We start from the raw sequence: 23,790 nt of genomic DNA, 5'->3' as shown, positions 1-23,790 counted from the left end.
GAAGCAGGTGCTGCTAGTTGCATGATGTCACTCGCTCGCTACTCTAGCAATTCACTCCTTTATGGAACTTTTTTTTTTTTTTGCAATATCACTGACGTTCAGCGTGAGGTCCACGCACTAGGATGCTTTGTCCTCACTAGTTTGATCATTCACTGCACTAGTCGAACAACCAGGGTGTACTTGTCATGTCTTTTCTACTTCAAGTGCCACTTAAGGCCTCTTAGTAAGAGTTTAAGATGGATATCAAGTAGAGCTGAACAATATTGGGAAAAACTAGCTAATTGCAATATTTTTTTCTCAATATTGCATTGATATTATATCATTATTATTATATTATACTTTGGACTGAACTTGTTTTCACTTACCACTTGGACTAAAATGTTAACAAAATCAAATTAATTCAACTCAACATATATATTTCAACAAAGTATAAAACGTGCAATAGTGCAGTAATACTGATTTTCTGTCAAGGGGTTTATCACCTCAACCTTATTTTGGTGTGTGCGGTGTGGGGGGGTGTAGTCACAAAAGGAGGGGGAGGCAAAGAGAAAGTGAGTGAGAAAAGGGGGGGCGGAGGGGAGGGGGGAGTAGAAGTGTAAAGCCCCAGGCTGGTCGGGGCTCTGATGGAGTGCCTGAGAGCTGGAGAAGGGAAAGCTGTGATTAGAATATGAATGGAACCACGGGAGAGGAGGAGGAGAAGAAGGAGAAGAGGAGGAGAAAGGAGGATTATGGCTGAATTACTCACCGCAACGTAGAGAGCAGGACTTTCTCCCTGGATGCTTTTTTTTTTTTTTTTTTTACACACAAGCAAACTGGAAAGCTGCAACATCCACTCACACAAGCAAAGAGATGTTTTAAAGTGAACATGAAGGCGTAACAGACAAAAGTCAGATAAGGAGGATGTCATTAATTGTGGCCAATTAACAAGAACAGGTGCATCCTTCCTTCCTCTTATCACGTGCATGCTCACAAACGGATGTCCGCGGCTTTTGTCCCATTGCTAAAGTCCCCCAATTGTGTGTGTGTGGCATTCAGGCTTTGATGGGAGGAAATCATACATCCAAAAAGGGATTTTGTCGACTTGACATGAATGTCGCACGATACAAAAGCGGGTTATGACATCGTCGCAGGAGCTTTTATCAGCTATAAGCAAAACAAACACGTCGTTTTATTCATGGTTTCAACGCTCAATTCAAACTAAGGGGGAAGGGGGGTTCATGTTATTGCATTGGCTTTATTATATACGGCTTTTTAAATTTTTTATTTATATGCAAGTGCATCAATTAGGAGTAGTTCTTTAGTAGTTCAATTGGAGAATATTGTCATTTAAAATAATACAAATTTGAATCATTATAAAGAAAATTGGGATGTTATCAAAAATCCAATACAAAATTAAAAATCAGTTTGGATTTGAATCAAATCTTACGTTTTAAAATTGCATCCTTGAGTGGTATCGGACCCCATCAAATCGTTATTTAAAGATATGCACACCGAATATAAATCTGTTTACTAAATTTGCTGATTTGTTATTTCTCCGAATTTGATCCAATTGACTTGTTTTTACATGTTTATGCATACGTAATATTAATAAGTATGTCGCTTTAGATTCGACAGAGTTCCTACAAAGTTATGTCAACATTCAGGTGAAATGAGCCATAGCAAGAGTTGCGTGCGAGAAACAATGTCAAGTGTTTATTATTTACACACCATGATGATCAGAACCAAAAAAATTGTGAGAAAAAAAAAAAGTTCAGATTTTTGCCTGTTTCTCGGGCGCCGTCACTCGTAGCGTGACAACTTGAGTCGAGGGATGATGTTCATGGACTGCAGTTCCTGGAAGAGCAGCTTGCAAGCGTAGGGGATGTGCAGCGACGACACGTGACACGACGACTTGCAGTAGTGACACCTGTGTGGGAGGTGAGGATGGGTGAGGATGGGTGAGGCAATCAGATAGTAAGACCGTACCAACCTGTGGATCACATGGGACCACAACATCGACAGCCTTGGAAAATGGCCAAAATGTTGCGTCTGCATCTTACCAGCTAGAGTAAGCCAGAAGGCCACACTGTCCACAAACGTCCACATCAAAGGCGTCACTGGAGATCATGAGGCGCTCTAGTAGCAACATGCTAGCGCCGTAACCGATCAGACAATCGCGCTCCATCTCGCCCAGACGTAAACCTCCGTCTCTGGATCGGCCCTCCGTCGGTTGCCTTAAGACACAGTGAGGGAGGAAAATTCAAATGTGTTCTTTGTCGGTGCGCGTGGAGGTAAAACTTACCTTGTAAGAACGGCTCGGGGACCACGTGCTCGCCCGTGCATTTTGTCCAAGACCATGTGCTTCAGTTTTTGGTAATAAACGGGTCCAAAGTAGATGTACGCCTCCAGTGGCTCACTGAGCGAATACAAAAAAAAAAAAAAAACATCAAAGCAATGATTGACACTACAATTAAAAAAATCCAAATTGTTAGGCTCTAAAAAAAACAAAAATTCAATTTACCCAGTGATGCCCGAGGTGACGTAGTCCTTCCCCTGGTAGTTGTATCCATATCGGACCAGGTCCTCGCACACATCCTTTACTTTGCTGCCCCCGAAGACGGTCCCATAATGAAAGCGCCCGTCCAGGACTCCCGCCTTGCCGGCCAGCAGCTCGATGAGCTTCCCCATCTGACACGAAAGATTTGAGACCATTAGCGTTGTGTCACTTTTGTCGTGGACATTTGATTATTAATATTCCGATGTTAAAGTAGTGGGCGGAGCTTGACTTTCTCAATCTATTGTCAATTGTAAACAATTTTGGGCGAGGGTGTCAATTACCTATTTCTTTTCACTATATATCAGGAGTGTGTCAATTGTAGATATTTTAGCAAATAAAAAAAAAAAAGGAAGACTAGTTAATTGGGTCATTTCCCAAAGCACACCTGCTGATCTCTCAGGGCACAATGAGTGCATGAGGTAACACGTGTAGCCCCAGCGTGAGGATGACTGATTTCTGCAATTTCGCTAAGGTTTGCCCCCACACAACCCTTGACCCCGGCACATAAAAGGCCAACACCTACTCTCCTCGGGCGATGTCCTCGGCAGCCAAACATTGCCGAGCGCTTGCCATAGCGACGGCGGCGGTTAGCAACCTCGCTGGCACCGGCAACTTGAGCAGTAAAGATCACTGCTGATTTTACTGGCGGAGACGCTGCAAAACGTCTTCTGTAAGCGTTTGATAAAACTTGCAACATTCGGCTGGCGTCCGTCGCCGCGGCAACGGCTATCTGTTTGTGCGCCGCAGTCAAACTGTCGTCGAGTCAAAAGAACGAGAGCTCTGGGAGACAATGATAACCTCAGGAGGGGATAATGAGGCTTTTGTAACCCTAATGGGATACACACACATTTAGCTTTGAATTAAAAAAAAAAAAATCTCTCACAAATTGAACACGTGTTTTATGTCAAAACATTTGATGACAATTTAATTTAGTTTTTTTTATCTTTTATCTCAAATTCAAGTACAGTGATTCCTCGACTCACGAGTGCCCCCGTAAAGGGTTTTTCCAATCCTGAGATAATATTTTGCTTTGTGTTGTGTGTAATTTTGGCATATTTGTTCACAAACAGACACACAAATAGAAATAGTGTATCATTTCAATGAATCACTTCACCTATGCTAACACGGTTTAGTTAGGTCATAACTAACATTTGCATGATTCACATTCCCCGTTCGTAATTTCAAAACCGAACACAGTTGAGGATTCCCAATAGGACCGATAGATGCTGAAAATAGCATACCGTCATTCGAGAAGGAAAGCCATGCGGGTTCATGATGATGTCGGGACAAATGCCCGTGTCACAGAAAGGCATGTCCTCTTGTGGGACGATGAGGCCACAGACACCTAAAATATACAAACATGTTATTAAGTATCAGCATGACAGATTTTTTTTTACTGTTTTTTTTTTGCCAGACTTTTTGTTTTTGTATTTATTTCTCTATTGTAGGAGGTTCCATTCCTCTTTTCCTTGTTGTGAACTTCTGCCGGATCATTTCCGCTCTCATGTGGACAGACGGGCTTCGCCTTTATGATTCGTCAAGCAGCCCCGTAGCCGAGAATTTAAGTGGGAGTGCAAATGTTTGCGGAGAGGGGCGGGGGGGGACCCACGGTACTCTTGGCTGGCCAGGACAAACAGATTTTAGACCCATTTGCAAATGGAAAAAAAAAAAATACACAGCACACAGAAAGAGAAGCAGAGCAGGAAATGGAGAAAAGGTGCTTAAACTCCAGAGTGAGAGCGGGATTACTCAGAGGAGGAACGTTAGGAGAGGAGATATTAAAAGCTCTGCACGTGCATTTAAAAAAAGAAAAGATAAATCCTTTTTTTTTTTTTTTTGGTCCGCCTTAGTCCACACCACTGACTGCTAATGTCGGGCAGGATGTTGCGACAGGATGTTGACCGGCAACAAGTGGCGCGTTTTACTGGAAAGTCGTCCAGCAGCAGGAAGCTGCAGGCTGAATGGGAGCGGGAGGATGGCCAACGTAGTCAAAGGAGTGAAGCGGGGAGGGGGGGGGGGGGAGTAAACGTGTGGAAGAAGAAAAAAAAAATAATACAGAAAGTGGGGTAAAATAGTGGCGAAGGTGAGCGTCGAGGAGCGGGCAGCGGTTCCCATGGCAGACGTGCTCGGTGTTGTTTGTTTTGTGTGAAAGTGGATGATAAAAGAGGCATGAAATCAGCAGAGAAAGGCGAGACAACAGCGAGGGTCCAGCGCCCTCCATCACAGCTCTTACAGCTCCATGCTGGCGGCTTGCACAATGGACCCCCCCGCCCCTTCCTTCTCACTGCATCCACATACACACAACCTACAGCTGTGTGTGTGTGTATGTATGTGTGTGTGACCGGTAAATAATTAACTTATTCTGCTCTGCTGACCGAGACTTATAGGACCAGTCATGAGAAGCTGGAGGACATTCACATTCATTTTCTACAAAACAAAAACAGATAGTTTCGTTAGCTTTATCCAAATTTTGGAAACTTTTGATCATAATTAGTGTGTCCAAACTTTAAATATTTTGCCAGGGGGATGGTAAATTGTTGAACAGTCAAAAATGTTCATTGAGATGAAGGGGATATGTTCAGCAAAGTTTGTTTGGCATTTTTGGGAAAGGGAAAAAAAGCAAAACTTGCATTGAATAATGTCATTTCCTTACTTTGTCTCTAAATGAAGAAAGAATATTTTTTTTTTATAATAATAATAAAAAAAAATCCATTTTACCGCTCGGCCATTATCAGCCAGCCCTTGCTTAAAATTCACAAAGAAATTAAATATGAAAAACTCATTCCTCCATCAAAACATAACAGCTCCTTGACTTCAAGCTAGTTTTGTGCTGCTAAGCATTTTCTCGACAGTAAGCGAACACCTCGACAAACTCCCCCCACCGGGAATAACCCTCCGGCGACCCCGCGCTCTCCGTCACGATGCGAGACAGGAGACATTGTCTCGTCCCGAGCTGACCGCCCTGTGGCCACCGCCTTAATGAAGAGAGTAAATTATGCACGGCGCCAGTTAGCTTTTTTTGATTAAAACATCATAGGGGCACCTCTATAGGGGAGGTTCCGGCCAACAATGAAGGTTGTAAAAACTTTTTTTTTTTTTTAGACCAGAATACTGCTGGGGTGTAATAAATTTGCATAGTCTGGCACGGGACAAAGAGCCAATTAATTGAAAAGAGCTCGTGATGGATGAGGAAGGAGAAAGGGACCCCCGGACAACCTGTGGAGTTATCTTGTGCAACAGGTTTCACTCGCTCACCTTTCTGTCCGTGCCGACTGCTGAACTTGTCACCGATCTCGGGCCTCCTGGTCTGCCTGAGTAGAATCTTGATGAGGAAGGCGTCTTCGGCATTGGACGAGATCATCACCTTCTCAATGTACGAGTCTGTGGAGCCCTTGTAGCTGCCGAGCGAGAGGGTAACTTATTATTCATAGCAACAAAAAAAAAAACAGTGTCTTTCGCCTGAAGTCAGCCGGGAGATGCTCCAGTTCCTGAAAAAGCAAAGCAAATGGATGGACACTCACCTGATGGGCACTTCTCGGTACTGAGGCTGGCCTGGCTGTGTGCTGCCCTCCAGTGGTGTCTGAGTGACGGTCGGCATGGATTTGTTTACCAACACCTGCTTGTTCTCCACTCGCTCACCTGCAGTACGACATAGGAACAAAGGATTGAACTATACTGGCCAAAAGTAAACACAACAACTGGATCTCCAGCTACTCACCAGGGGAGCAGATCCCATCAGCATCCAAAATGTTGTGCCTCCAAATGGGCTTTTTGGTGGCGGCGTCAAGCATGGGGCCCAACACCTTGTCGAAAGTTTGGTTGGTGTAACGCCGTAACGTGCACTTTGCGTTTCTGTACACCAGACAACGACCGAAGCCTGTAAAGAGAATCCGTGTTAAAAACAAGTCGAATTGTAGATGTTCCCTAGCCGAGTGTCCCTCACCTCTGTCCAGGGATGCTTTGTTGAGGACCAACGCGTCCTCAATGTCGTAGCCGCTGTAGCTCATCACGGCTACAGTAGCGTTCTGTCCGGCCGGCAGCTTCTCGAAGTCGATCAGCTCGATGGTTTTGGTTTTGACCATGGGCTTTTGTGGGTACGCCAGCAGGTACATCAACGTGTCGATGCGGTTTCTCTGGTTGTAGCCGATGGTGCCTAGAGACGAGAATGTAACTGCTAAGCTCCAGAAATACTTGTGGTACTCACAGAGCAAAAGAAAGGAGATGTCTGTGAGTGTGTTGCCATTTTATGTATGCAAAAGCTTTCGAATTACAAAAACATTTATGCTAACTTCTTTTAGCCCATCTAAAGCATTTCCAATTATGTGCTAGCATTAAGCATTTTTTTTTTCAACAGTTTTACAATAAATTTCACAGCTTTTTTTTTTTTTTAAGACTGTCCAAATTGTGGATTTACCTCACTGTTAGAATCTAAATTTTTAAGAGTCTCATCTACTTTCATGGCCGTTTCAGTTAACTCCAAATGGCGAACTTTTTTTTTTTTTTGTGTGTGTGTGGTGGTGTTTTACTCCGCCACTGAGGCAGAATTGGCTGAGTTATAGCATAATTAATGGCCTCCCTGGGAGTCTTTGACATTTGTCACATGCTATTACTTGACAATCGGGCTACAAGCTCAGAGCCAATGATAATGGCCACAAGCAGATTTGCACATGTATAGATTTGTCCACACAAAACAGCGCAGGCAAAAGATATTGGGCCAAATATAGTTTCAGTCTTTTTTTTTTTTTTTTTTTTTGTGAAGATGTGGAGGGGGGGGGGCTAAAGAGTTGCAGTGGGGGGTTACAAATGTTAGCGGTAGCGGGGCCGTTTGGGGAAGTTGTGGTTACCAGGGAGTCGCGGGTGCGCACTCGGTGCTCTTTCGCAGCTGAGCACACCGACCCCCCCGAAGACGGCCGAAGCAGACACAATGAATTGCTAATGACACTCGGGTTGACTGGCAGGGAAAGGGCCTCCGCACACACACGGTACAATGGAAGAACCTACGCAAGCGCCCCATGTTTGATGTCCATGCGCATACGCTTACAACGCAAGCATGCACGGGAAAAAACACTCAATCAAACAGATGTCCGGTTTTGAGGCTCGACTTGTGCTCGGATCTCTCGGGAGGATATTTGAGAATGGATTGATATCTTCCTGACTCGACTCTCTCTCTCTCTTACCCATGGCCTGCTTGCCCATAGCGCACTGGTATGTGTTCCTGGGCGACTGGTTGTGATGGGGGTAGGGAATGAGGCCGGCGCATACGCCCAAAAGCGTAAAGGGCTCGATCTCCAAGTGGGTCGTTTTTCTACGGCGAAAAAAAAAAAATGGAAATAAAACATTTTGGTGAATTTCATCATTCTTGTTATTCTAGAAGAAATTCTTCTCCGGCACTCACCTGTCTATCATGTGCTCGTAAAGAGCGATTTGACAGTCGTTTTCTTCATTGACATCCAGGTACTCCACCAGACCTTCGTGCAGGAAGTCCTCAAAGGATCTGGAGGAAAAAAAAAAATGTGTCAGACAAGGACCGTCCAAGCGACAGCTGGTATCTTAAGAACAAGTAGCTGGAGTCACCTGTAGCCTTGCGACAGATCTTCGATGTGTTTGTTTTTCACCATGGGTTGACCCTTTTTCACGATAATGTACGGTCTTACGAAGGGGACAAACAATTAGACTGGGATCTCAACTTCTTGGTGAATTGGATCGGTGACCGCACCAACCTGCAGAGGCGTCCTCCATCCGATGAGATGTACACGCAGCGGTCGGCCATATTGGTAGAAATGGACACAAACTCGTTGATGAATCCCGCCCTGCGCATCAGTCTGAAGGTGCTGACGAGTTTGGGATGATCTCGAATCACGCCGAGGATGTTTCCTGTGGACGAGGGCAGTGAATCACTTCAAAATTCCATGAAGGAGGCTCATCCAAAAATACACCACTTACAAAAGATTTGAGATCTTGGGTTTTGGGGTGGAATATGAGGATGACCCCTGAACACAAAGTAACTTTTACAAAACAGCTGAATTCAATTTGTCCATATCTGAACATTTGAATGCAAATTTTGGATTCAACTGTTCAATGTTTCCGAAGTTTTTAGGACACCCACTCTTCTAATGAAGACGTAACAGAAAATGGAGCACTCAATGGATTACATTTACATTATATACCAATAAAAAAAAAAAAATCTTATCTCCAGTAATAATAATAGCAAAAATATATGAATATTGCACTGTTGCTTAAAAAAATGCTTCATCTTCACAAGCATAAACACATTTATGGAAAGTACAGTAAGTGGTCAACTAATGATAGAATTATACTGTATGCATTTTAAAAACCGAGTATCAGCAGAATAACGAATAATTACCATATTTACGGGGACGCAAAGCGGCCGCATATACGCCAGCGTCCCCGCAGTCCTTCATTTATTTTTTTAAAGTAATTCTGTACGTTGAGAAGAGATTATAAAGCTTTTTGGTGCCGTGTCCATTGTAATTGGCGCTAGGTTCACTATGGAGGCTATAGTTTACCTTCTTTCTGCGGTATCACATCACGCAGGTGAATCAGTGGAGAACACAGCAGACTGTGTGTGTGTGTTGTGTTTGTGAGTGCGCACGCACACACACCGAATACACTCTGAAGGACTTGAGCACCTGCTGTTTGTCGCTAATTAAATACTACAGCGGCTAAAGTCATGTGACAGTTATCAGTGGCCACACAAACATGGCGTAATTAAAGCGCGGTAAACTGCTGCTGTGAAATTAATGACGCAAATACGAAAATGGAACATTTCCTTCTATGTACTCACGCGGAGGATTAGCGTTTGCTTTAGTGGGATCTAAAACAGTGTTTCAAAACCTTTAATGAGTCAAAGCACATTATTTTACATATGGGGGGGGGGGATTGAATTCATGGTGTGAAGGTTTTACCATTGAGGAAGACGAGAAAGACGCTGGGGTAGGAGAGCTCCTCTCCACAAAGCAAATTGACATCCTCCACGCCCAGGTTGAAGGCCAGCTTGATGATGGGACCATCCTCCATGTCGGTGGTGATGTGCGTCATCAGGGCTAAGTTCTTCACCAGCCCGCAGGCCTACCACCAACAGACGACATGACGTGGCGATTGTAAATCGATTTTTTTTTCTCCGTTGAAATGTCATTAATAGTACGAGCAGGCTCACCTCGCCTTCGGGTGTGTCGGAGGGGCACAGCATGCCCCACTGCGAGGGCTGCAAGGAGCGCGGCCCGCTAACTTTCCGAGTCTTCTCGAATTGCGAGGAGATCCGGGTCATCATGCCCAGAGCTGAAATGTAGGAGAGGCGAGACAATACTTGCGTCACACCCTGACGGTCCATCTTGAATCTCTTCAGTGACCAGTTGCCCTGTGATAGGAAAAACATTTCAATGGTGTTCAAAAATCAAATTCTTTTTTTTTTTTTTTAAATCTCATTCAATCGACTTTTTGATTTCAAAATTGTGCACTCTACACACACAAACGCACTCACAGTAGAAATGGCGTTGATCATGCCATTGGTGATCTGGTCCTGTCTCATATGCTTGACCACATCAAACTGCGCCGCCCTCTGTTTGGGGATGATCTGGTCGGCGATTTTCTTCAACTCCGAATTAAACTTTTTGAACAGATCTTCAAAGAGCAGGGAGAGAAGCTGCGAGAGAGGAAAAGCACCGTATGTGACCGTCGGTTTTTGCTCAAAACACAGTCAGATCTGTCATGATGTGTGAAGTGCGCTTTTACAGTTAAATACGTTCAAGAAAAAAAAAAACAGCAAGGTGGATCCGAGTCATCCGTCTCCCTCCCTTCGCAAACATCACAACAAACGGCCTTGAAATTAATCAAGAAATTAAGCTTCCGTTGCACAGCCAGGCCAATTAGTTGAATGTCAGCGAAGCATAATTGGAGAGTGAGAAGATTGTTGGCGTAAGCCCCTTTTGAAAAAGTACTCCCTCCCGCCTTCTGCTCTAGGTTGGGAGAGGGGGGGGGGCGAAATTAAAGGCCTTAAGACAGCAATAATGACATTATCAGAGCCGGTGCCCACGGATTAGCTCAATCGCTCCAGTCAAGGCAGCGCGTCTATTGTCAGCTCGCTGAAAAAAATCCCCGCCGTTCCACAGCTTTGGGAGTTTGGTGCCACCGCATATCTCCCGCCTGACAAAGGCAGGCGGCAATACAAGCGAGGTTGGCGGGGGTGAAATAAACAAAACAGACAAACAAAGCGGAGAGGGGAAAAAAAATAATGAGTCTTATTAAAAGGAAACAAAAGATATAGGTGAGGGCGAAAGAGCTGGCTTGTAATGCCGCTCTTTAAATACATATTTAAAATGAAGACTGAAAGTATAAAACACAATGATTTTTTTTTTTTTTTTTGAAAATCAGATACATCTTACACTGGGCAAAATTCATACCTGCCCCGCCAACTCAAGACGTTTATTGCCATAATAATCTCTGTCGTCCACCTTGTTGTCCCCTTGAGCCAGGATCACCCTGCGTACCATCACGGCCAGGTAAATACACTTGGCTCGAAAGTTAAACTCTTTAACCTGAACACAAAAGGATGACATTTGATCACCAAGCCAACTCATCTGTTTAGTTTATTCTACATACCGGCACATGAGTGAGAATTAGCGACGCCAGCAGTTCCCTGGCTTCCTCCATTTTGGTTTTCTTCGGACCTCCCCACATGCGCTGCCTGCGAACTTTATTCCCAAGGTACTTCAGAGCCTGGAAAGAACGCAGCACAATGATTCCGACCAACTTTATTTATTTTTATGATTGTGATTTGAATATATCAGCATATATAGCATGCGTTGTTGTTCTTTTCCCACTTTTATGACACGATTCAACAAAATCGGACTTGGACGCTTGGTAGATCATAGAATACGTACTGGGGTAGGTTACTCATCATAATCTGATAAGTACATTCCTTAGCCTTATCTGCCTTTAATGATATAGATTTAAGACTCATTGTCCTGCGTACAATGACCCAGTGAACACGCTGAAAAGACATGAGGGAGGAAGAAACAGGAGCGCAGCAGCCGCCGGTTGCTAGGACGCAAATGACTCCTCATCAGTGCACCGGGCGGCTCGTCTTAATGACAAAAAAACAAGTTGTATTCATAGAGTAAAAAAAAAAAAAAAAAAAAGAAAAAAAAAAAGAAAACATGACTTAACAGGCTGGATGTGACAAAGAAAGGCAAAGGTCTCCTGTCAAGAGGCGGCATCCTGCTCTTTAGAAGACATCTTATTCTGACATCACTCAAGTCAGTCTGTCATTATTATCTTTTAAAAACTTTAAAAGTGGTCTCATCAGAGCATGATTGTGAAAATAGTCTATAAAATATATTATGATAGCATACCGAGACTAATAATTTCAAAATGGTCAAACTCATCTTATTTGTCAGCAAATGAGCTACCTGCGTCTGTGTAAAAATCTGGGCTTTCTGACACTCCTCCAGGCTTGGAGCAAAGCTGGCCATGACGTGCTCCTCTGTCCCGATCATCTGTACGATCTCCTGGTCACTCTCCACACCCATTCCCTGTAGGGAAGACACCCACAACTTGTGTTAATCAATGGCCAGCATCATTTCTACAAGCCGATTCGAACTCCTCTGTTTCACTTTTTTTTTTTTAAAGTATCTGAAACACCAGTAAGAATTACGTGGAAATGAAACAAAAGGAGTTGTGTAGACAAGACCTCAGTGTGGAGGTGAACACACAGTAGCCATCATAGACTCACACAATGAGAGCAGAAAGAAAATGAAGCGGCGTGTGTGTGTGTGCATAAGCACACAAGGAGTCACAGGAGTTGTCTGTGACATTTGCTTATGGAAATAGAAGTCTGTGGGAACCTTCGCCCTCGTCCCGCACTTGGATGCGTTTTGTGCAAGCGTCCCAGGCGGGACTGGAGACAAGCACATGCAAATAAAGCGAGCGCACAAACGTGCTAACAGCTAACGACCCCTGCTTGGAAGGTAGTCGACGCTCACGATCGACGTGAGATTTGTTCTCGGCGGGCAGAGAAGTTAATAATGACGCCAGCTGGCTGACTGACATTTTCACGGAATGAAGTCAGACAGGGTGCGGGTGTAGTGAGTTGGTGGTTAGGATGTTACTCTTTTAAGGTTTGGGTTCCAATCCAGAAATGTCTTATTTTATGGAAGTGATGGTAAAAAAAAAATTCATTATATTTCCAAGTCACTTTTTCACTTTGTGCGAGTCTGGGATTTGAACCAGTAGTTCTATTACCAGTCTTTGTTTCAACCTATGTCAAAAATTTGAATACATTTCCAACTTTTGTTGCATGACGTGGCCTCACTTGAAATACACTCAAATGTTGACTCAACTTTACATTGTGATGGCGGGTCAGTACTTGTTTGAAAGGTGACCCAAGTGGGATACAAGGTATGAATATATTAACTTGCAGCGTCCCCTGGTGGACGCCTTACAACACGTACCTTAAATATAATGGCGATGGGTGCATCCTCTGTCAGCGTGTTGTGCTTGAGGTAGAATCGTCCTTGTTTTACAATCATGTTTGTTCTGCTTTTCTTTTCGTGGGTGGAGCTGGAATAGAGAAAAGAGAAGACCAACTTCAGGTAAACTAATACAACTTTAGTTGATCGACACACAATTCACTTAATAATATAACCTTAATAGAGAAATACATTAATCTTGTCCTGAAGCTGAAGAAAACATTTTGGTTTATGTTTTCTGCATGTAGAGATGCTTTCTGCTGGTTGTCTCTACCTGGTAACAGAGGCTCCCACCGCACCTTTCCTGTCCTGCTCTACAATTATCCTGTTCTTGGAAAGCTGCTCCTGGATCAGAATGACTTTCTCTTGACCTTTTACGATGAAATAGCCACCTACATTGTCAAAAATCATAAAAACAAAAAGATTAAACAAGGCATTGGTGTGGATAAACACTGGCATATTTGAAAACAATGAACATTGTTGAAAAGAATTCAAATCACACTAGGTACCTGGATCAAGGGGACATTCATTGAGTTTGGAGAATTCCAAGGGTGATTTCCCTGTGAGGACACAGTTGGAGCTTCGTAGCATGATGGGCATCCTGACAAAACACATTGAAAAGGAGAAGTCCAATTGACTGAAAATGGATTTGTTCAGACTTTTCTGAGGCTGAACCATTAAGACATTATTGACAAACTGCGGATGAAAGATTTACGATGATGCATTTGCAATTAATAACTAATTAAAAGGTACTTCGACACTCCTCTCTCACTGCTTCCCTGAAGACAACTAAAACGTGGCCCCATATTAAAAACAAGTTTGAAATCCCTTACTAAACTTTAGCAGTACCTTCCAATGGGCAGAGCATTGCGAATGATTCTCTGACTGCCACGCGTGTACTCGATGTCCACGGTGATGGGTGCCGAGTAGGTCATGTCTCGGAGACGACACTAGTGGAAAGAAAGGAAAAAAAAAAAAAAAAGAGAAGACTTGCATAAAGATACATCAAATGTTCAAATAAGTATAGTTTATTTAGTTAAAACATGGTAGTGCTACCTAACAAAATGAAACGTTATTTCATACAACAGGAAAAAAGTAAAAGAGAGGGCTCGTCCGGGATTTGAACCCGGGACCTCTCGCACCCTAAGCGAGAATCATACCCCTAGACCAACGAGCCACATGTTCTACAGCTAGACAGAAGTCTTCAAGAAGTGGTGATGTGGCACAACTTCATACAAACTTTGAGCAACAGCGCCCCTATCGACCATACATTGAAAATGCAGGTTGCTTCATCAAAGCATTAACACGGAATTTATTTTTCTTTTCAGGGTTGTCCAATACTGATTTCTACAACTATTCATACACCAATCTTAAAGGAAAATCTCACAGCTAATGAATAAACACGACAAATATCAGCATTTTTAATACCAGTATCCAAAAATATACAATATTTGACGATTGTGGGTTAACTCTTATAAGGTAATCGTCTCACCTCATGAGGGGAGACTGGCCGGGTCACGTTGAAGCTCTCTTCTACATCAGGCATGCCAATGTAGATATTGAGGTACCTTCAAGAATAAAAGGATATTCAATGGAGCACAGATGAATCGTGTATGAATGAATGTTAGTCATTCTGCAGTCAGGTGACTTACTTGATGTACCACATCGGGTCTGCGTCACTTGTTATCTTCTCATTAGCACTCATGATTTTCTTGATCTGTGGAGTGGTTAGATGAAATTGTACACACACAAAAACAAAAATCTGACTCTCAGATGGATAGACATACACAGATAAATATTTTCACTCACACATATGTAGACATACAAACAAAGACGCAAGTAGCTGGCTTGGGTTTTACCTCCACGTTGATGAAATAGTTGAACGAGTCGATGTGCTGCTTCACCAAGCCTTTTACCTTCAAAACAAATGTCATAAAAATTCTTTGATTTTAAATGTGTCATCTTATTGTGATTAAGAGAAGTTGCAATATGGCTATTTGTTGAGCATATAGGTGCATTTAAATACAGTTTATTAAAAGTAGACTTTGTGTTTACCTTTAAGAAGGCAGGCAACAGCTTCCATTTTTCCTGTTGGATTTAACAGACATGAACGCCACATAAAACAAGTTGTATAATGAAACACACACTCATATTTAACAGACAGCTTTTTCGTGTCATGTCGGCGTGCTAAGAGTTTTTTGTTTTCTTTTCTAAACAAGATGAAGTGTCAAACAAGTTTTGATTGACACAAGTGCTCAAGTTTGGTTATTGGTCTTTTCTATGAAGACTTAAGATCGTTCAGGTGAAACCGCATTCATAAAATGAATTCAATTGAGACTTAAATTGACTATTCACAGGATTTGACATGACTTGCCGAAGACAAAAAGACTTGACCCCATCGCTATCCCACCAACTCGTGGTGTCAACAACACAGCCGGCGTCTTTCGGCTTACCTCGATAGTGTTGACAGGAGCCGCCAGTTCCTGCTGGGACATGCTACAAAACTCGCCCCCAAGCATCTCCATCCTGATTTCAAGTCTCTTAAAAAATATTATGACTGTTTATTTTATATTCTTAACCATTTTGTTAGTGTTGACTTGCTGCCGGAAGTCCCTGCAGCGTGCCGCCGATTGTGTGTTTCATTTTAATACCTCCGTCCAGGTGGGGAAATATAGAACGCGTTCCGTGGCTTTATATACCGGTAAAAGAAAATATGGAAAATGATTCGAAAATAACACACCGTCATTTCAGTGAATAACTTCAAACTTTGCTCTGGAAAATAATACAGCAATAAAAGTCAATATTGTGCCATTTAGTTTTACAGCCCCTAACCCTGTGTTCCACTGTCAGACTTCCGTGTGGCTCGGAATCCAAAGAACATTTGGCAAATTGCAAGTTCAAAGAGATACATTTAAAACTATTATCTTATATAAATGATACATCTAATTTTAAAAATAATAAATACATAGACTGTTATGCGTGTTGGCAGTAAATGTGGTCCAATGACAGAAATATTTATGCAATTTGCACAAAGAAGTATAATAGTAAAGTACAATATTGACCCTGATATCAATATTTGTGTTGCAGTTCCAAGTCTTGATGGGTAAAATAAAGATATTAAAACAATCAAATGAGAATGCATTATAAAGGTTAACTACCAAGTTGTTACAATTTTTATTCTTACATATCACCTTGGGGGTCAAGTACGTTTATGCAACTGACAAAGTGTATGCAGCAATCTATAGTGGGTTGAAGTATAAAAAAGGAAGTTCTCATTGTGACAAGAAGGCACAAAACAAGAAGATACTTCTTCATCTTCAGTGAGCAGGTACTGTTTGTGCTGGCATCAATGTGTGTGTTTGTGTGTGACTGTAACAGGTGTTTTTGTCGCCTTCACTTTGCTATCAGTCATGTGACATAAAAACAAAGCTGCAGCTTGTGAGCAGTGCTTAAAGTTGTTTTTCTCCTGAATTCAAATTAATGTTATAGAGCGTAAAATAAAATTCCATTATACTATGTATGTTCCCCGCAAGACAATTGTGTGTGTGTTAAATTTGTTGTCAACGTAGTACATGTTCATTTACATCAATAAGCTTATTAGTATTATTTTGTGGTTTTAATTTGCTACAATAAGAAGCGGTCACAAAAGGGGAAGATGCAACTATAGATGTCTCCTTCCTGTTGCGAGAAACCGTTTTTTCATTTGCTTATTTGGTTTAAAATATCAATAGCAGACATTTAGGTTCTTTCTTGGATGTTTCCAGAAATTATTGATGAAAGTCATAAATCCATTATGAATTGTGTTGAGTAAACTTACGGAACACTTTATTAGGTACATTTTAGGAAGTCAATAAATTCAAATCAACAAACATACCATTGTGTTGTGAGATATCGTTGTGTTGTGTAAACTTGCAGAATACTTTATTAGGTACAAAATGTTGGTGTTTTTCCTCTTGTCTGTTTGGAGATTAGGTTTTAAAGAGAGAGAAGCCGTGTGACTTCCAACTCCATCAGAGGTGGGACGTCAGCATTCCAATTGGCATCCGGCATTGTGTGGGAATCGGAGCAGATGCTGACACACCTCCCTGCCCTTGAGCACCCACCCCCCGTTGGGTCCATAAAGAGGCAAGCAGGGGGTTCCGGGCGAGACTCTTGAGTTCTACTGTCGCGATGAGGGTCTTGTTCGTGTTGGCCGCGCTGCTCGTTGCCGCGCTGGGCAAGGAGACGTTTGAGGGGTGAGTTGATGCCCAACTATATTTTCCACATGGTGTACTTCAGTTGAGTCTAAGCGGAGGTAAAGGGACAAAACTTAAACTTGTAAAACTTGTGCTGTGTTCAAAGACATCAGGTTCTCCGTATAGTGGCCAAGGATGAAGCACAGCTGTCTCTTCTGATGCAATTGGAGGACATTGAGGAGTATGCGGTGAGACAGCACCCCTAGTGGCAATACAGTATAAAACCACACCGTTTCAATCAATATTATAAAGCATAATAAAAATAATCTCATGTGTGCATTTGTCAGCTGGACTTCTGGAAGGAGGCGAAAGACGTGGACAGTTTTGTGGACGTCAGAGTTCCACTCGAGAGTCTGGAGGCCGTCAAACTTTTCCTGGAGAGCAACGATATTGAATGGTCCATCATGATTGAAGACTTGCAGGTCAGAAAATCCTTTCCTTCATGTGGTGAAAAACAAAAAACTTTCTGTGTGCAAAATCTGGTCTGCACCACTCGCGGTTGTGTTTCCTCAGGTGGTCCTGGACGAGGAGCAAGAAGAGATGGACGCCTCGGCTCGTGAAGCAGAGCCCAGAAACACCGATAGCTTTGATTTCTCCAGATACCACACCCTCAGCGAGGTCAGCACCATTGCCGTTCTTCACTTGTGGCTAATTGCTGATTGTTGTCTTCACGGTGTTGACGTGGTGTTTTTAGCTGTACAGATTCCAGGACATGCTGGTGGCTGAGTATCCCAAACTTGTCAGTAAACTGGTGATTGGTCAAAGCTACGAGCGCCGTCCGCTCAATGTGCTCAAGGTAACAATGCAAAATAACCCCAACAGACTGTAGATGCATGAATGTACTGAAGAGTTTTAGAGTTAGTTAGTTAGTTAGTCAGTCAGTCAGTCAGTCAGTCAGTCAGTCAGTCAGTCAGTCAGTCAGTCAGTCAGTCAGTTAGTCAGTTAGTTAGTTAGTTAGTTAGTTATTCAGTTGCTCGGTCAGTCAGTCAGTCAGTCAGTCAGTCAGTCAGTCAGTCAGTTAGTTAGTTAGTTAGTTAGTTAGTGAACTTAGTTTGCCTGATAGACTCTTGGTTTCTTTTAGTTCATTGGTTAGCTACTAGTTTACTGTTCTTATCTTAGGGTTAGTTGCTTGTTTACTATTTTTATTGGTAGCTTGTCTCAGCATTTTTATGAGCATTTTTTGTTTTGTCTAGCTAATAGGCTCATTAACATGATGTGGCCAGATGATGCTTTTACCGAAGAGATTCACTCAAACACTTTTGTTTTTTTTTGTAGTTCAGCACTGGTGGAAACAACCGTCCCGCCATCTGGATCGACACTGGCATCCACTCTCGTGAATGGGTCACTCAGGCTAGCGGCACCTGGTTCGCCAAGAAGGTAGACGGCACTCGGCTTATCGTACGTGAATCGTTTTTAGCTACGTTTTTTTCACCAATGTGTTGTTTCCAGATCGTCACCGACTACGGCCGCGATCCCGCCCTTACCGCCATCCTCAACAAGATGGACATCTACCTGGAGATGGTCACCAACCCCGATGGCTATTACTACACGCACACTAGGGTGAGTCGTCCGCGCAAGATTTTTAACTACATTCCCGACTTTTTTCCTCATCCAATTTGATTTTTTTCAGAACCGTATGTGGCGTAAGACTAGGAAGCCCAATCCTGGTACTTCTTGCGTGGGAGTGGATCCTAACAGAAACTGGGATGCTGGTTTTGGAGGTAACCTCACCTACCTCTGGTGAAAAAGCTTTTGTCACCTCCGCTACCAAACATTACTAAACTTCTTTAAGGCCCTGGTGCGAGTGGCAGTCCCTGCTCGGAGACGTACCGCGGACCGAGGGCCCATTCCGAGTCGGAAGTCAGCTCCATTGTGAACTTTGTCAAGTCTCACGGCAACATCAAGTCCTTCGTGTCTATCCACTCATACTCGCAGATGCTTCTCTATCCCTATGGATATACCAGGACGCCTGTCAAGGACCAGGCGGAGCTGGTAGGTTATCAATTGTTGTATAAATGTAGTATGACAACGCCGTGAGACAATATTTTGCTTTTTTTGCAGCACGCTGTGGCCAGAAAGGCCGTCACTGACTTGTCCTCTCTCTACGGCACTCGCTACCGATACGGAAGCATCATTAACGTTATCTGTGAGTTCGTACAGTTCTATTTAAATAGTTAAGATCAAGTCTCGGTGGAGGCCCGTGCATACCTTTGCGCTCTGTCCCGTTTCAGACCAGGCCAGCGGAGGAACCATCGACTGGACGTACAATCAGGGCATCAAGTATTCGTTCACTTTCGAGCTGCGCGACACCGGACGCTACGGCTTCGCGCTGCCTGCCAATCAGATCGTCCCCACCGCCAAGGAGACGTGGCTGGCCCTCATGGTCATCATGGACCACACCTCCAAGAACCTCTATTAAGAGGAAGGTCGCCCTCTACTGGAAGATCATTAATACCAATAAAGCAACAGTCAGAAAAAAAAAGCACTCTTCTGGGCCCCCGTTCTCATGTTTAGAATAAAATGTCAAATTCAACATTTTGTACCAGTTTAGAAAATGTAAGAAAAATATAATTACTATAAAAATTGGAATAAAACAACTGGAAAATTCAATAACAAGTTAACTATTTTCTAAATCAATTCATTTAAATTTAGAAAAGCACATAAAGCAAAACAGATTAAAAAAAAAATCTAACAATACAAAACGAACCTAAAATATAATTGTATCAATTAAAATACAAAAAAAAATGTAGAAAATTAAAGATTATGGTGGCATGAAAAAAAATTGATAAAATTACAAACCGCAAATTGAGAAATTTCAACTGGGCAAAAATATATAATCAAAATTCTACAAAATAAATGAAAACATGCTATAAAGAATCACTCAATTTTAGAAAGATTTCCCTAGTTTGAAGATGTAAAAACAGTTGTGCAACTTGGGTACAAGGCCAACATCAAAAGACCGATAAATTCAAACTATTCATGATTATTAGCTTAAATTAACTTTTGATCTATTAACCTGCAAAGGAAATAAGCAATCACGTTCAACAATTGCAGCAAACTCTTTTTATTTTATTTAAAGGTCACTTGGAAGGAAAATAAACAAATTTCTGATAACGTAACCTTTGAGTTTGACATTTACAATACAACACACTTCACTCAAGATTTGCAATAATCATTAAGATGTGTTGTGGTGTCATTTACAAAAATACAGCATTCAAATGACTTTAGCTTTACGCATTAAATATGAATAAAAATCAAGAAATAAAATTATGATCCACTGACCCTTCATTGGAGTGCAAAAAACACTCATGTGCAAACATTGAAATGTTAGAAAAAGAAAAAAAATACTACTGAAGATGACAAGGAGACGTTTTTTGTTAGTGCGATCACTTCCACGGCCTTTGAACTCGTCCGCTGTCCCTTGAGGAAACCGAAGACGCAGAGGACGTCGTCATGCGGCTGGAGCGGGCGCTGGACACCTTAGGCAAACTGCTGCTTGTCGAAATTCGACTTGATGTACGACCTCAAGAACACACACACACAAAAAAAAACATTTTATATAATTTTATCGCCTAAGTGAATCATTTTTCCTCATTTGAGTGAAAGAGTAGTGACAATATTTGATGTTCATCATTCAGGTTAATCAAGGTATGCAATTAGTGGATAGTTCCTTACTACTGCCCATCATGATGAAGTTTTCCAGGTGGGCTTCGATCCTGCCAAGCTCGTCGGCGTTGAACCTCCATCTATGCGTCGCCACCTCCATCGCTGACAGCGGCAGGGGTAGCGGCGGCGGGGCGCTCTTCTTCCACTTGGACGGCACGGGAGGGGGAAAGCAGGAGGCGGGCAGGGGGCCAGTGGTCATACCGTCAGGGAACTTCTGAGCGAGCACCTTGAGACCTGGCAGACCACAGCGGGTCAAGTTGTTGTGGTTACCGCCTGGATGATCGGATGCCTTACCTCCGCTGAGCAGGAAAAGGTTCTCGAAGCCACGCTGGCACATGCTGGTCGCCGCCTGGCTGGCGATGCGCTCATCCTCGTCGTACGCGATGATGATCTTACCTTCGGCGTTTTTCTACATGCTGTTAAAGGTCAAACCGGCATATCTGTTTGTATTTACATCATTTAATGGGGAGGGGAAGAACAATAATGTTTGATCATATTTTCAACCAAGGATACGTATTCCAGTATTTCCTTGGTGTAAGGATTCGTGGAACGGGAGAGCGAGGTTATGGGAAAGCTGTGAGCTGGAAGAAAAGAAAGAAAGATCATAAAAGGATGAGGTCATGTTCCAGATGAATAAAATGCTCGATGATGAGGATGAAGAGAAACCCCACCTGAAATGATGTGGCACTGGTCGTAGAGGTCGCGGTCGCGCACATCCAGGAGCAGGTAGGGACAATCTTGGTAAGGCTTTTCGCCGTCAGCGTCCATATCCTCGTTGGCCGCCTTTGCTTTGTCGCCGTTCATGTTCAGCTCACCCACGCCATTGATCACGCTGCCGAGGAGAAACGTAACCGATTCATTAAAAAATATATATTTCCTGCACCCGGTCATCATCAAAGTAAATATATGGCTTTAAAGTGAAACGTATGGTGCACGTCACGTGACGAAACGACGGGAAGTCGGGTGGAATTTACCTTAGCAATGTGGATCTCATGGGCTGGCTGTGTTCCTGATCCTGCGCATCGGACTCCAGCAAGCCGTTGCCGTGCCCCGCCTGCAACATCATGCCGCTGTCACCGCTGCCATCATCTGTTGGATTCATTTAGCATGTTAGCATGGTAACAACTGTAAAGTGACAACTGTGAATCTTATTTACCGTGAGGGCTGTGACACGAATCACCGTCGACACATTCATTCAGGTCCGCCACTGATGCCACTTGAAGTATCTGAAGTGGAAATATACTCTTATATATATTCACTTATATACTTGTTTGACAAATTGATCCTACAGGTCAGAGCTCCACCAAAGTTGGTTAAAATAAACCTTAAGTCACCCCCGAAAAAAGCGAGGTTAGCTCCTTTTACACGGAATTTAGAAATATATCTCACCAACTCTGCAAACGTTGTCACTTTAAAGCGTTTGAAGATTTCACCTTTGTTGAACTTGTAGTCTAGAAAAAAAAAAATTAAACCAGTCAGTTCTTTAGAATTGTTGCAATCTTAACACATAATGATAAAAACCGAGGCCTCAACTCACTTTGTTTTATCTCCTCAAGGCGCTCCAAATACTTGGTCAGGCTAACCCCTGTTTGTGAGGGGTATTAATGGTCAATGAAAATTGATGCTCAATCTGCATCAAATATAAACAACAATAACCAGAGCCTACCCGTGTCCAGTTTTGTTTTGATGTGTTGATACTTGGCATTCTTTGGTATCTGTTTCCTCATGTACTGTAACAGTCAAATGAGTTTAGGGAACAATAAAAAAATGCGTGGTTTTATCATGTAAATGCACTTTGTCAGCATAGCTTGCAGGTGCTACGGGGTTGCCATAGCAACACAACTCTGTTTAGCATCTAGCTAGCGCTGCTCCGTTACTTTTAGCTGAAGTTAGGGTCGTAACGTCAGTAAATAAATACAATAAACTCCACATTGGTATCAAATACATGCACAAAACACAATTATTGACACAGAAATTACCTGATCGCCACCGATGCCCCTGTAAACCGACATCTTTCACCGGAGCCTCGACACCAAAGCGTCGCTTTCAAGCTTTAATGTCGTTCAAAATGTTGAAATCTTAAAGCCACTTTGTCATTCATGAGCAAGATTGGCTTTCAAGCCAACTATTTTAACTTGAACAATCCCTCTTTAGTCGACGTTTTCCTCCCGTATCATGTAATATTATGCGCAGACCCAACTAATCGATCGTCTGGAGCGCACATCTACATGGCAGCAAAAAATGCTATGGCTGCTTAGACGTCGGCGACACAAGGAGAAGCGACAATGTATGAGCGTTAGCGTGACACCGGCGTCCTGAAATCATCACAATCATTACATCAATGCCGTCACACAAACTAGAGTTAAACGTCAGCGTCGCACGTCTCCATTGGGGACATGATCTTGTTTAACTCCCAAAAGGGTCCGCTTGTGAAAAAGTCTAACAAGTCATATCAATCGCTGCAATCCAATTCTCAACTCTGTGAGCCGAAGTATTTGAAACTATTTGGAACCGAATGGAAGTGTGTAAAAATGGTACATTACAAACAAAAAATATAGGAATAGCTAAACATAATTCAATATCAACCCAACTCTTTCAAGGCGAATTGAATCTACAGGGTCTCATCAGTAGACGTGCTGATTGGACAGTGGCCAGTCTTTTGAGCCAATCACAAAACGTTTTACAAAAACCGTGTGTGCTCCTAAAACGCGATTGGCTAAGCGGCAGAATGACGCTAACTTCATAACTCGTTGACGTGGGAATAAATATTTTGTATAAATCGATTTTAACTTTTTCCGCAATTCATCCAAATATGACAATTACCATGATACATGTTATTCATGTTGTAATGTAGTTGATATTGCTA

The 23,790-nt window shown here is 42.7% G+C and overlaps 3 protein-coding genes and 1 non-coding gene across 4 annotated transcripts; 1 reads left to right on the top strand and 3 right to left on the bottom strand.

Moving 5' to 3' along the window:
* Positions 1–1,625: 1,625 nt before the first annotated feature.
* Positions 1,626–15,673, bottom strand: polr3b (polymerase (RNA) III (DNA directed) polypeptide B). Its single transcript, XM_085914585.1, has 28 exons — positions 15,477–15,673; positions 15,079–15,111; positions 14,883–14,939; positions 14,676–14,740; positions 14,516–14,591; positions 13,873–13,973; positions 13,533–13,624; positions 13,298–13,415; positions 13,006–13,114; positions 11,965–12,087; positions 11,156–11,272; positions 10,957–11,091; positions 10,038–10,199; positions 9,714–9,914; positions 9,463–9,625; positions 8,257–8,410; positions 8,111–8,185; positions 7,932–8,030; positions 7,714–7,841; positions 6,480–6,689; positions 6,255–6,413; positions 6,058–6,175; positions 5,792–5,934; positions 3,778–3,881; positions 2,501–2,667; positions 2,282–2,395; positions 2,040–2,213; positions 1,626–1,906 (listed from the first exon to the last, which is right to left on the bottom strand). The coding sequence occupies exons 1-28, from the start codon at positions 15,546–15,548 to the stop codon at positions 1,780–1,782; spliced, it is 3,396 nt and encodes a 1,131-aa protein (XP_085770711.1). The 5' UTR covers positions 15,549–15,673; the 3' UTR covers positions 1,626–1,779.
* trnap-agg (transfer RNA proline (anticodon AGG)) lies at positions 14,129–14,200 on the bottom strand. The gene has a single exon. It is a non-coding gene; the product is annotated as a tRNA-Pro (tRNA).
* A 1,367-nt stretch (positions 15,674–17,040) lies between the features above and the next one.
* LOC147055397 (carboxypeptidase A1-like) lies at positions 17,041–19,740 on the top strand. The gene is made up of 11 exons (XM_085915045.1): positions 17,041–17,258; positions 17,365–17,446; positions 17,546–17,680; positions 17,772–17,876; positions 17,953–18,054; positions 18,534–18,635; positions 18,708–18,818; positions 18,889–18,979; positions 19,051–19,250; positions 19,320–19,404; positions 19,490–19,740. Exons 1-11 carry the CDS (start codon positions 17,194–17,196, stop codon positions 19,675–19,677), a joined length of 1,266 nt encoding a protein of 421 aa, XP_085771171.1. The 5' UTR covers positions 17,041–17,193; the 3' UTR covers positions 19,678–19,740.
* A 566-nt stretch (positions 19,741–20,306) lies between these two features.
* cep41 (centrosomal protein 41) lies at positions 20,307–23,557 on the bottom strand. Its single transcript, XM_085914465.1, has 11 exons — positions 22,904–23,557; positions 22,591–22,654; positions 22,462–22,509; positions 22,314–22,375; positions 22,081–22,150; positions 21,899–22,013; positions 21,596–21,756; positions 21,438–21,505; positions 21,219–21,333; positions 20,934–21,158; positions 20,307–20,781 (listed from the first exon to the last, which is right to left on the bottom strand). Exons 1-11 carry the CDS (start codon positions 22,934–22,936, stop codon positions 20,645–20,647), a joined length of 1,098 nt encoding a protein of 365 aa, XP_085770591.1. The 5' UTR covers positions 22,937–23,557; the 3' UTR covers positions 20,307–20,644.
* Positions 23,558–23,790: the final 233 nt, after the last annotated feature.

The sequence above is a fragment of the Syngnathus leptorhynchus genome, chromosome 6 (assembly GCF_054491065.1).
Source record: "Syngnathus leptorhynchus isolate UIUO chromosome 6, UIUO_Slep, whole genome shotgun sequence".
Lineage (NCBI taxonomy): Eukaryota > Metazoa > Chordata > Actinopteri > Syngnathiformes > Syngnathidae > Syngnathus > Syngnathus leptorhynchus.
The sequence above is the reverse complement of the archived record's forward strand: the minus strand, read 5'-3'. Positions and strand labels throughout refer to the sequence as shown.

Bases quoted from the DNA above. Each gene is read 5' to 3' on its own strand.
- polr3b (XM_085914585.1), bottom strand. From the start codon at position 15,548: ATGGAGATGCTTGGGGGCGAGTTTTGTAGCATGTCCCAGCAGGAACTG. The intron at 13,416-13,532 runs GTACCTAGTGTG...TTGACAATGTAG, and splicing joins TGAATGTCCCCTTGATCCAG to GTGGCTATTTCATCGTAAAA. The intron at 6,176-6,254 runs GTGAGTAGCTGG...GTCGTACTGCAG, and splicing joins TGATGGGATCTGCTCCCCTG to GTGAGCGAGTGGAGAACAAG.
- LOC147055397 (XM_085915045.1), top strand. From the start codon at position 17,194: ATGAGGGTCTTGTTCGTGTTGGCCGCGCTGCTCGTTGCCGCGCTGGGC. The intron at 18,055-18,533 runs GTAACAATGCAA...TTTTTTTTGTAG, and splicing joins GTCCGCTCAATGTGCTCAAG to TTCAGCACTGGTGGAAACAA. The intron at 18,636-18,707 runs GTAGACGGCACT...TGTTGTTTCCAG, and splicing joins GCACCTGGTTCGCCAAGAAG to ATCGTCACCGACTACGGCCG.
- cep41 (XM_085914465.1), bottom strand. From the start codon at position 22,936: ATGTCGGTTTACAGGGGCATCGGTGGCGATCAG. The intron at 21,506-21,595 runs GTGGGGTTTCTC...CTTTTCTTCCAG, and splicing joins CCAGTGCCACATCATTTCAG to CTCACAGCTTTCCCATAACC. The intron at 21,159-21,218 runs GTAAGGCATCCG...GTGGTCTGCCAG, and splicing joins CCTTTTCCTGCTCAGCGGAG to GTCTCAAGGTGCTCGCTCAG.